This window comes from Notechis scutatus, chromosome 9 (assembly GCF_049901735.1).
Source record: "Notechis scutatus isolate UNSWTSFEM ecotype Mainland chromosome 9, rNotScu1.2, whole genome shotgun sequence".
NCBI lineage: Eukaryota > Metazoa > Chordata > Lepidosauria > Squamata > Elapidae > Notechis > Notechis scutatus.
The window spans coordinates 7,460,734-7,472,763 of NC_142017.1; the positions used below are offsets into that span (position 1 = coordinate 7,460,734).

Here is a 12,030-nt window from a genome sequence, read left to right on the forward strand (position 1 = left end):
GTGAATGGCTGGGCATGGCTTGTATGTAAATATTATAAATATTTATATAAATATTGATATATTTTTTTAATAAAAAAGAGCAACTTTTACCCAAAATCAAGCAAAAAGGCAGGCAGATTGAGTTGCTCACAGAATCATTCAGTGATCTATCTATCTGCCATCGGCTAGCACAGTCTCTCAAATTTGCTTGCCGTGAGTCTGCACTGAATAATAGAACCTTCAGTCCTAAGGGAAGTTTGGCTGTGCTTTAAAAGCAGAGCGGAAGATCTAAAGACTAACTAGAAAGCAAGAAATCCAACCATTTCCTGCTTCCTAGCCAATCTAAATCTCCAGGCACAGCAGAACAGATGATGGTTGGAAAAAAGGAAAAATAGCAACTTAGCACGCAAGTTTGCCGGGTAAGGAGTGAGTGGGTGAGGAGGGTTCCCACGGGCCATGTGGGCGGCGCAGCCTGGTGTTTCCGCGCAGCCTGGATTAATTGCTTTGGGGGGTGCTCTGGATGTGAGATTTCTCTGTGGCCCACCAAAATTTTCCCATGCCGTGGCCCACCAGTTGGCGACCGCTGGACTAGATGACCTAGAAGGTCCCTTCCAACTCTGATTATCTGTTATCTGTTAATAAAAGACTAGCTCAACTGATTACTTTTGATACAGAGATAATCCACTAGGGGGCATCAACAGATAACAAAAAAACCCCCGATGCATTTGAATTGAACGTCCTGCAAAAATCCATCTCTATTTTACAAATGCTGTAATTTTTTTCCCCCAGGGGAAGAGAGTACAGAATTAAACAGACTTAGATACTATGAAACACCCCATCCAGTTAAGTCTGCTTAACATTCTCTTCCCAGGGAAGACAAAGAGAGATGCTAGCAATTTGCAACAACTCTGATTTCAATATTTATACATTAGAGATCACTTCAGATCTTTGGTGATTGCTAAGCGGTTTCCTCCCATTAGTCTGCTGCTTGGTAAAGAAGCAGTGGTAAAAAGAAAAAAGGGTATCACCAGTGGCGGGATTCAACCAATTCACACCTATTTGCTAGAACTGGTTGTTAACTTTCTAAGCAGTTCAGAGAACCAGTTGTTGGAAGAAATCTTTTGTTTTTTTCCCACTTTACAGGGCTAATCCTGTAAGGAAGGCAGGAAGGAAACATTCTGGTGTTGTTTCTAGCCTAATCTTTATTGCCCTGCTTCAGAGGTGGTATTCAGTAGGTTCTGACCAGTTCTGGAGAACCGGTAGCGGAAATTTTGAGTAGTTCAGAGAACTGGCAAATACCATCTCTGACTGCAGATTTTACTGTATCCTTCCCCTGCCACACCCACCAAGCCACACCCACAGAACCGTTAGTAAAAAAAATTGAATCTCACCACTGGGTATCACACATATTTGTTTGTGGTTCCACTCATTGGTTCTTCAGCCCCCTGGCTGGGGAATTCTAGGAATTGAAGTCGAACGTAGCCATGGTTGGAGACCCCTGGCTTAAGGGATTGGAGACCTGCTGCAGTTAGAATAGTCGTATAGGATGCAAAGGACCACGGAGCTATTTTATCGTCATGTCTATATCCATAGCACATCTGAAAGAGGTGCAAGACAAAATTTCATTATAGGATCTCTGTTGGCCTTCCACAACCTGGTGTACTCCAGATCATCATCTCCTTTTAATGACCCCCATAATCCCTTGCACTGGAGTGAAGTCTTGGCAACTGAATGGAGCTAGCAGAGTGTTTACTGGCTGGATGCCCTTCCTATCTCTGATGCAGAGTTATATTCAGTGGATATATTCTTATTGTTCCCAGAGAGAGAAATATCTGCCTCTACCCAGGATCAGGGGTGGGTTGCTGGGAGTTCGCAGTGGTTCAGGAGAGCCCCTAGCTAAGATTCTGTGCAGTTCGGACAACCCCAAATCCCACTCTTGGCTGGCCCTGCCCAACCCTCCCAGGAGTCCCCATGAGGCCCATTTTAGATGCAGGTAAGTGCAGGGCATGTGCGGAGCTTGGGGAGGGTGAAAAACGGGACTCGCAGAAGTTTGGGAAGACCATAAATGGGCCTGTTTCCGGCTTCCAGGGAGCCTCTGGAGCCTGGGGAAGCCATTTTCACCCTCCCGGAAGCTCATGGAAAGCCTCCGGAGCCCAGGGAAGACAACCCCCCCCCCATGGTGCAGGAGACCAACTAGGCCACGTCCACCCATCAACCAGGCAGATAACCCATTGCTAAAATTTTTGAAGCCCACCCCTGCCTAGGATCGAACTCACAGCCTCCTGATTATGAGGCCAGAGCTCCACCTCTAGGCCACCACACCCCTCCCAGTGTACTCCAGAGGTTAGAACATAGATCCATAATCACTAACTAGCCTTGGGCAGTGTAGAGTGCAGTGTAGACACTTTTGAAGCCTGCCAACTCCAGGAAAGCTCTTCCTGAGTCCAGGCCTTCCTGAAGCAACCGGGTCAAATATTGATTAAATTAAATTCAAACGCTATGAGGAAAGATCTAAACCCCGATTTCTTTGCAGGCCTTCAGTCATTGCACCGATGAACGATGCTCCAGACAAGACTTTGAGAAGCAAAGAAGGAAGTGTTGGTAGCTCTGCAGGTAGACACGCTGGAGGGTTGGCTCTGCTGTCTCTGTGGCCAATAGGTGAAGGAAGGAAGCATTTGCAAGAACCTCCTAAAGCCAAGGAGCCCTCAAAGGACAGCGAGACTGAGTCCACACAAGAACTGAAAGGAGTCCAGTCTCCCCATAAGAGGAGCCAGCAGATTCCTCAACTGTCAGGTCCTCCTTCACCAGCATCACTTCCAAAGGCTGAAGACAAAGGAGAAAGTCAATGCAAGACTCTCCCATGTCCAAGTTCCACCCCAAAAGACTTTGGTGAAGATCTGGGGGCCTCAGGAAAAAGTCCCAAGGAGATGGCAAAGACCTTCAAAGACGGCAAGCCCGAAATGGTGGAATCAAGGAGAGTTTCTTTAGTGAGACGAGAAAGCAGATCCAGGCAGGGACCAGAGAAAGTTTCGGAGATTACTGCATTCGTAAGAGCTACTAAAGCAGAAGAGATGGTCATCGGTAAGTAACCATTTCTGGATTAGTTGCACCTTCTCTCTTGGGTTGCATCTACTTACAAATCCAAAATCTTGTATACAGAACAGGAGCGGACTATACGGCCTAGAGAGCAGCTCCTATGATTTTAAAGCAGAGGTCTCCAAACTTGGCAACTTTAAGACTTGTGGACTTCAACTCCCAGAATTCCTCAGCCAGCATAGGATTCTGGGAGTTGAACTCCACAAGTCTTAAAGTCGCCAAGTTTGGGGACCCCTGATTTTAAGGTATGTTTAGTTGCAGAGCAGATTATCACAGCTGCTGAATGGGTGAAGTTGCGTTTGGAGAAGACCGTGATAAATATGATTGAATGGTCCTCCAGAAAATGGAAAAGAAAAAGCACACTGAGGCAAAAGCTAGCTTAATTTTTTTTTGTCCTTGATGTGGGACTTGAATTTATATATAGTAAGCCCTGGTTTGTTTGATAAGCACCCTTGCCGTGTTTGCACAATATACTAAACCAAAATAAAACCATGTTATTATTTAATGCAAAGTGTTTTTTTCTTCTTGTGCCATACCCATCAACGGACGTTGGCTCAAGAAGACAAAGAAGAACCTTACATTAAATAATAACATGGTTTTATTTTGGTTTAGTGTAGATTAATGGTTTAGTTTAATGCAAAGTACATATCTGCAAATGAGAATTGTGGACTTATAATTTATAGTATGTTTGTTATGAGTGAACCAAATTTTCAAATATTCAAGTAACTAGTTTTTTTTAAAAAAATCACAATTTCTTGTGATGTTTGAAACCAATTGTCTATGTAAATGAAGTACTCAGAACTTTTTGTACTTGCTCCAGGTGTCTGAAATAGTTAGATTAATAATAAGCTATCAACATTTACAAAATGAGATATAAAAGCACCACATGGCTATAAGTTTGTATGACTCTCCAAAAAGTTATACTTATCATTTTCTTCCCTTCTACCTACACCATTGCAAACATCTTGAGCTGTGGATAGTCTCTGATCTACTTATTTTATATCTCTCCATCTGGAGAAAGAAAGAAGCACCAATAAAGGAAAATATTCGTAGCTCAGGGGTGACATGAAGGGTCCTTGGTGCTCTCTGAGCTTGGTGGTTTTCTTGCAGACGTTTTGTTACCCTAACTAGGTAACATCATCAGTTGCTAGTACCAAAGAGGAAAGAAGGAAGAGAGGGAGGGAGGAAGAGAGAGAGAGAGAGAGAGAGAGAAAGAAGGAAGGAAGGAAGGAAGGAAGGAAGGAAGGAAGGAAGGAAGGAAGGAAAGAAAGAAAGAAAGAAAGAAAGAAAGAAAGAAAGAAAGAAAGAAAGGAAGGAAGGAAGGAAGGAAGGAAGGAAGGAAGAAAGAAAGAAAGAAAGAAAGAAAGAAAGAAAGAAGAAAGAAAGAAAGAAAGAAAGAAAGAAAGAAAGAAAGAAAGAAAGAAAGAAAGAAAGAAAGAAAGTAATATTTGTAACTCAGGATTGACATGAGGGATCTTTGGTGCTCTTCAAGCTTTCTTGTTTTCTTGCAGACATTTCATTACCCAAACTAGGTAACATCATCAGTTGCTAGTACCAAAGAGGAACGAAGGAACGAAGGAATACAGGGAGGGAGGGAAGAAGGAAGAGAGAGAGAGAGGGAGAGAGAGAAAGAGAGAGAGAATATTTGTAGCTCAGGGTTGACATGAGGGGTCCGTGGGCTCTCTAAGTTTGCTTGTTTTCTTGCAGACGTTTCATTACCCAAACTAGGTAACATTATCAGTGCTAGTGAAAGAGATGAAAGATGTCAGGATGATGTCCATCGGTCTGTTGCAGGAAAAAAAACAAAGCTATGTTCCTCTGTTTCTTCTTCAGATGACAGCCCTCCTCCTCCAGCTCCTTTCGAGCATCGCATTGTCAGCCTCAAACAAACTGAGTTAACCACTTTATATGCTGTAAGCCACGATGAAGTGCTGGGAGGGTAAGTTTCAGTATAGCGCGATCATGAAGCAATTACCTTGCAAATAATTTCTCAACCCTCCAGTTATATAAACATTTTTAAAGCCTGCTGTAAGACCGTCACAAATATTGTCCTCACACTATTAGTTTCCAGGGACTGTTTTTGCACATGTTCAGCTAGTTCAATGAAGGTCACAGCACCCACATCCATAGAAGGTAAGAATTATTTCAAAGGAAGTGCTCGAATAATATACTTCAGGGGTCCCCAACCACCGGTCCGCAGACCAGTACCGGTCCGCAGAACAAGTCTTACTGGGCCGCTGGTTGCTGGGCGCCGCCATCTTTTTTTGATGAAAAAGTGCTTCCGGTGAGCTTTTCCGGGTAGAAAGCCATTTCTACCGGAAAAGCTCACCGGAAGCGCCCATCTTTTTGATGAAAGTGCTTCGGTGCCGGTCACCGGGCACTCTCGCGGCGTCCAGCTGATGCCGGTACTGGGCCGTGGCATAAAAAAGGTTGGGGATCACTGATATACTTACCCAGGCAAGTGCAACTTCTAGCAATTGTAAGATGCTAAACTTAGTTAAAGGGGACGCGATGGCTCAGTGGCTAAGACGCTGAGTTTGTCGATCAGAAAGGTCGGCAGTTCGGCGGTTCGAATCCCTAGCGCCGCATATAACGCAGTGAGCTCCCATGACTTGTCCCAGCTTCTGCCAACCTAGCAGTTCGAAAGCAGGTAAAAAATTTAAGTAGAAAAACGGGGACCCCTTGGGTGGGAAGGGAACAACATTCCGTGCACCTTCCGGTGTTTAGTCATGCCGGCCACATGACCACAGAGACGTCTTCGGACAGCACTGGCTCTTCGGCTTTGTAACGGAGATGAGCATCGCCCCCTAGAGTCGGAAACGGTTAGCACGTATGTGTGAGGGGAACCTTTAAACATGGGCTACTTGGGTTTGCTGTGATTAGGCTTAACACGGGGCCGTTGCATAGCAAATCCACCTTTTTTTTTTTTTTTGTTAGTGTAGGAATCTCAAGGTATCATGCAAAATCTGAAAATCGGTTTTTCAACCACTGAACGATGCATAAGGAAGAATTTTTTGGGAGTCCTACAAACAGATCGGTTTACTGTTTGATAAGTTGCTGGAGAACTTAATCAGGTATCCATGAATATAGCCCTGAAAAGCCCGTATTGGTTGGGTGAAAGCCTCGCTCATTCTGAAGACTGGAAACAGAGGTATGAAGTGGTCGAGGTTGGGATGAAGCCTCGGCAGTTGTCCATTCCACACCCAAAGAGATCTTGCTGTGTGTTGAAACCTCCTTGGCAAAACAACCTGACAAATGTATACTGGATGGATGGTGGAAACCTGATGCTGGAAGAAAATTTCAGGAGGAACATTTGCTTTGATCTAATGACACTTTCTTGGGTAAGAGAAAGAGAGAGAAGAGAGACATGCCATCTGTGCTGCTGTCGTTTTTCTTCTAAGGCAGGGGTGTCCAACCTTGACAACTTTAAGACTTGTGGACTTCAACTCCCAGAATTCCTCAGCCAGCAAAGCTGGCTGAGGAATTCTGGGAGTTGAAGTCCACAAGTCTTAAAGTTGTCAAGGTTGGACACCCCTGTTCTAAGGGATGGAAGATTAATGTCACAAATTTCTTGTTTGGCAATCTAAGCACACACTTCCTTGTTAAACAAAAAAAAAAAAAAGAGAGAGAGAGAGAGATTACCGGTACTGGGTGTACATTGTTGACTTTAGGAAAGTGGCCACTTGTATACATTGGTGGCCTAAATATTTCTTTTCGGGGCTATAATTCGTGGATATCTGATGAAGTTCCCCAGCAACTTATCAAACAGTAAACCGATCTGTTTGTAGGACTCCCAAAAATTCTTCCTTGTTTTTGCCTGAATCCAGACATTTTGCTGATTCTGCCTTGCCCAGTTGCAAAGGAATTTGTTTCTAACAATCAGACCCTTCCAAATGGATTTATAGAAAATCACTGGGCTGCTTGTACAATTTTTAATGTCATTATAGCACAGATAGTTGCGCGGTGGCCTGGAGGTGGCGGTCTCGCCTCACAATCAGGAGGCTGTCAGTTCGATCCTCTGGGCACGAGGAAAACATATCTGCTGGGAAAAAAAAACCTCCATATTGGTGACAGGAAGGGCATCCGGCCAGTAAACTCTCAGCTCCGTTCAGTTGCTCAGAATCCACCCCACAAGGGATTATGGGGTCATTAAAAGAAGGTGGTCCTCGACTTACAACTTACAACAGTTCATTCAGTGACCATTCAAAACCACAACAGCCCTGAAAAAACAGTGACCCAGGACCACTTGCGAGGTTAGCTAAAATGTTTAAAAATAGGTCTAGCAAATGTTGGAAATGTAACCAAAAGATTGGGCACATTTTATCATATGTGGTGGACTGGTGCTAAAATAAAAAAAAATTCTGGGCAGGAATGCATAGATGGCTAGAAAAGATGACAGGGAAACATGTAGATTTTAAACCTGAGTTGTTGTTTTTTTAACTAGGGATGATATCAGAAAAACTCAATAAGAGAAGTACGAATTTAGTATTACATGTTTTAACAGCAGCGAGGATTACCTTTGTACAATATTGGAAAGATGAAGAAACACCTCAAGATGAGGAGATAATTAAGAAGATATTAGACGGTGCAGAAATGAGACAGAAAATATTCTGTGTCTTCTTTCTGTGTAATTTTCAATGTAAGTCTTACATTGAATTAAATTAAACGGAAAGAAGACACAGAATATTTTTAAACTTGGAATTTATTTTACCAATGGTTGGAAAAAACGGGATAGAGAGTAAGAATGGCATTTTTATTGCTAAGCAAATTTAATACCCAAACCACACGATGTTTATTAAGCACTAAGAAAAATAACTAATACCCTGTTTCCCCAAAAATACAACCTACCCTGAAAGTAAGTCCTAGCTTGATTTTTACACATACACCCAATATCTGTCCTACTCCCCCCCAAAATAAGCCCTAATTAAGATCGTGCCCACTCCAGAGGACACGGGTAAAAATTAAGCTAGGGTGGGGCTAGGAGGGTAGAGCTGCCCTACTACTTACAGGGTCTTATTTTGGGGGAAACACAGTAGAAAATTAATAAAATTGATTAAAAACTATTATTCCCTCTTTTGGGTTATTCGTTGCTCAACCGGCAAAGCATGTACAATTGCAGAATATGCCACAGGCCGCCTCCAGGTTATCATATTTTGTTCCACCGTGAAAGAATACAACCGGGGAGTAAGATTTTTAACGTAAGCATCGAACAACTGTCTCTGGAAAGATCAAGCTTAATCCTTCCTAAGCTGGGAGAAAGAAGAGCTTTCGGGCTGCTGACCTCTTTGATTCCATTCGCTTTGTACCAAGTTATTTTTAATTGACGATAAGAATAGTTGGTCTCAGGAGGCGTCGGTGGCGTGTCGCTCCCCCCTTTGGACCTGGGGTTGTTTTCCTTGTGGGTTTCATCGCTTTGTATTCTCCATCTTTCAACAGGGGGCGTTTTGGTCAAGTGCACAAGTGTACAGAAAAATCCACGGGACTCTGTCTGGCCGCCAAGATCATCAAAGTGAAATTAGCAAAAGAAAGGGTAAGGAGAGCCTCTTAAAATATATATATATATATATAATATAAAAGAAAACAAGCAAAAGACCGGGATTAAAAGAGACCTCTTATTTCAGTCAGTGTCCAGGTGGATTTGATTTAAATCTAGTCAATTTCAATCATGATTTCAATCATGATTTTAATCACGAGTTCCCCCAAAAAAAGGTTTGATTTAAATCGAGGTGGATTAAATCATAATTTTTAAAGAGCAAACTGGGAAACAAGGGTCACCTACCGGTTTGACTGAACCAGGCCGAATCGGTAGCATCCCACCCCTGAGCACAGATCTCTACTTTCTTGCTATGGGTATTGCTAATAATCTATTTCACTACTCACATTTCAGGAAGAAGTGAAGAATGAGATAAATATAATGAACCAGTTAAGCCACGTGAACCTAATTCAACTTTATGATGCTTTTGAGAGCAAGAACAACCTCACCTTAATCATGGAATAGTGAGTTGAACGATTTTTGAGATCTTTCAGGGTCTGGGATTCATAAACCATTTTGGTGGAAGTAGCTGGGAAGATAGAACGTTTCCTAACAAGAGTGTTTAGATTAAAATAAGTATTATGATTTTTAAAGGGAATTTTAAAAATAAATGAACCAACAGGCCCATTCAACTCAGGTGAGTTCAAAATACGGATCTTGGGATCTTCATCAAGAAAGAAAAAGAATGAAAATGACTTATCCCACGGCAGGGAATTATGGAAAAGTAGCCTGAGCATATTTGGAAGGTTTAACACAGACAGTTCTTGATTTATGACCACAACTGAGCCCCAAATTTCTGTTGCAAAGCGGGACATTTGTTAATTGAGTTTCCCATTTTATGACCTTTCTTGCTAGTTGATAGGTGAGTTACTGCAGTTGTTCAATTAATAACCCCGTTGTTCAGTGAATCTGGCTTCCCCATTAACGTTGCTGGTCAGAAGGTTGCAAAAAGGGAGGGTGTGACTCCGGGATCTCTGCAACCGTTATAAGTACATGCCAGTTGCCAAGCATCCGATTTTCATCATGTGGCCATGGGGATGCTGCAATGGTCATAAGTGTGAAAAAAAACGATCATAAGTCACTTTTTTCAGTGCTGTTGTAACACTGGCCACTAACTATATGGTTGTTAAGTCGAGGACTACTCTAAAGGGGTAACAGTGTTTGATAGGCAGGCTCTCCAACTCATCCTCCAGCCTTCTGAATATCTGCAGAGGGCAACCTGATGATATCACTGAAAAGGAAGTAACCAAAAATATTTTGGCCAGTTCTGGACCTTCGGAAGAGTGATTAACACCCCAATTCTTTTCCTTTAAAAAGATAAAGGATGATGTCTGAAAACGTCTCCGTGGTCATGTGGCTGGCATGACTAAACACTGAAGGCACACGGAGGAATGCTGTTCCCTTCCCACCAAAGGGGTCCCTATTTTCCTACTTGCGTTTTTACATGCTTTCAAACTGCTAGGTTGGCAGAAGCTGGGACAAGTCATGGGAGCTCACTCCATTAGGCGGTGCATTACGCGGGATTCGAACTGCCGAACGGGCGACCTTTCTGATCGACAAGCACAGCGTCTTAGCCACTGAGCCACTGCTTCCTTTTCCTTCAAAGCAACACAAAAGCAGGCAGGCCAAAATCACACTGCTGAAATCCATTGATTTTGCCACCAAAGCAATAGTGCAATTGCAGGAAACTCTAGATGTGGTATTGTGTGGGCTGAATATAACCTCGGAAGGGTACCCTGATGACTCCTGCTCCACACTCAGCAATCTTAACTTGATCTCAACCTCCCCTGTTAAAATTTAGCCTCGGAGATGTTTGTTGATTAGTGAACTTTAAGATATCGATTTATTTAGATAATTGAGGTGGCCTTCTGTCTCACGAAAGGGACTCTGAGCAGCAAACAACAGCCAGAACATGAAACTCATAGTGCCTGAGGTTTTAACAATACACCTCAGTCACAAAAAGAAAACACATCAATAGTAGCAAACCCCATCTGACCTCCTGGCTCAAATGCCTGTGGAAATCAGCCAGATCTTACTGTCCTGTGAAAGGGTTGAGAGGGTTGTGGGCCATCAGGTGTGATCTTGAGAACATGGGCCAAGGAATGAGCCTTGCTGAACTCAAAGGACCTTCTTTCTGGGTTGAGCTGTGAAAACTCTCAGTTGCTAAACCCCTCACATTCTTGCAGGACCTGATCGCTAAATTTGGGACATGGCATTCTCTGGTGTAAATTAGCTGCGCTGAGAAGCTGGTTTCTTCTGGTCAAGGGAAATGCATTCAAACAAAAGCTAGAATGACCATAAAGAGATAGACTGGATTGGACCACCTTAAATATGGCTTGCTTTGACAGCTCTGTGATGGGTGTCCATTGTGTTTGGATGGATGTCCTCCTTCTATTGCAATTAAAAATCAGAAGTCAGTGCCTATGTATGACATGGGGGGAGGGGTTGCCACTTCCAAGGAAAGGGGGCATATGTAGTTGTCCACCTCCATGACAACTGTCCTTGTTCAACGCTGCCTTTTCTTGTTCCACAAGTGTCGATGGTGGAGAGTTATTTGACCGGATTATAGATGAAAACTACAATCTTACTGAGTTGGATGCTATCTTGTTTACCAAACAAATATGTGAAGGCATCTACTACCTGCATCAACAGTACATCCTTCATCTTGATCTGAAGGCAAGTTTGGAACCTACTACCGGTATGCATGAATTCTGGAAAAGGATTCTAAAGATTAAGCTTTAAGTTTGTCCTCTGTCTTCTTTTGTAGCCTGAAAACATCCTCTGTGTGAGCCACAGTGGAAACCAGATTAAAATAATTGATTTTGGACTCGCAAGGCGGTAAGTGTCTCCTCCTCTTTACGCTTTGTTTTCTTTATTCCTTCGGCATCTCCCCTTGTACGCTACAAATATTTTGTGTTCTCGTCTGGAAGTTCACTAAAATGCCACCCATTGCCATGGTGACCGAGCTTTCACTCAAAAGCCCTTCTTGCTAGAATGTGACAGTGATCACACTATCTTTGCGCCTCGATGCCTCTATCGCTATAAACTCATTGTCTATCTTTGTCTCTCTACGCTCACCAGCCATCTGTCTCCCTTTGTCATCTTTGCTCAAGGTACAAGCCTTGTGAGAAGCTGAAAGTCAATTTTGGCACGCCCGAATTTTTGGCTCCCGAAGTTGTCAACTATGATTTTGTGTCCTTCCCGACAGACATGTGGAGCGTAGGCATCATAGCGTACATGCTGTGAGTAAACCCTGTTTTTTTTTTTCAAAGGAAAAGAAGGGGGGCATTCTCAACAACTGCTCAGTAGGGAAGACCAGGGTAGTGTTGTGGCCCGCCAGCGGCCAGCAGAACTGGCAGCAGATTCAGACAGTGAGGAGGTTGGGGAGGAACATGGGCCAGTCCTGGAATCTGGGGAAGGCT

At 43.2% G+C, this 12,030-nt stretch overlaps 1 protein-coding gene across 4 annotated transcripts in view; it reads left to right on the plus strand.

The window, feature by feature from the left end:
- The window catches only part of MYLK3 (myosin light chain kinase 3), a 36,582-nt gene that overhangs the window by 19,122 nt on the left and 5,430 nt on the right, over positions 1-12,030 (plus strand). For all 4 annotated transcript variants that reach the window (XM_087971501.1, XM_087971498.1, XM_087971500.1 and 1 more), the window contains 7 exons: positions 2,513-3,060; positions 4,909-5,014; positions 8,512-8,605; positions 8,963-9,072; positions 11,143-11,284; positions 11,376-11,446; positions 11,722-11,850. In XM_087971501.1, coding sequence (XP_087827627.1) covers positions 2,513-3,060; positions 4,909-5,014; positions 8,512-8,605; positions 8,963-9,072; positions 11,143-11,284; positions 11,376-11,446; positions 11,722-11,850 — 1,200 coding nt within the window. The remainder of the gene's footprint in view (positions 1-2,512; positions 3,061-4,908; positions 5,015-8,511; positions 8,606-8,962; positions 9,073-11,142; positions 11,285-11,375; positions 11,447-11,721; positions 11,851-12,030) is intronic.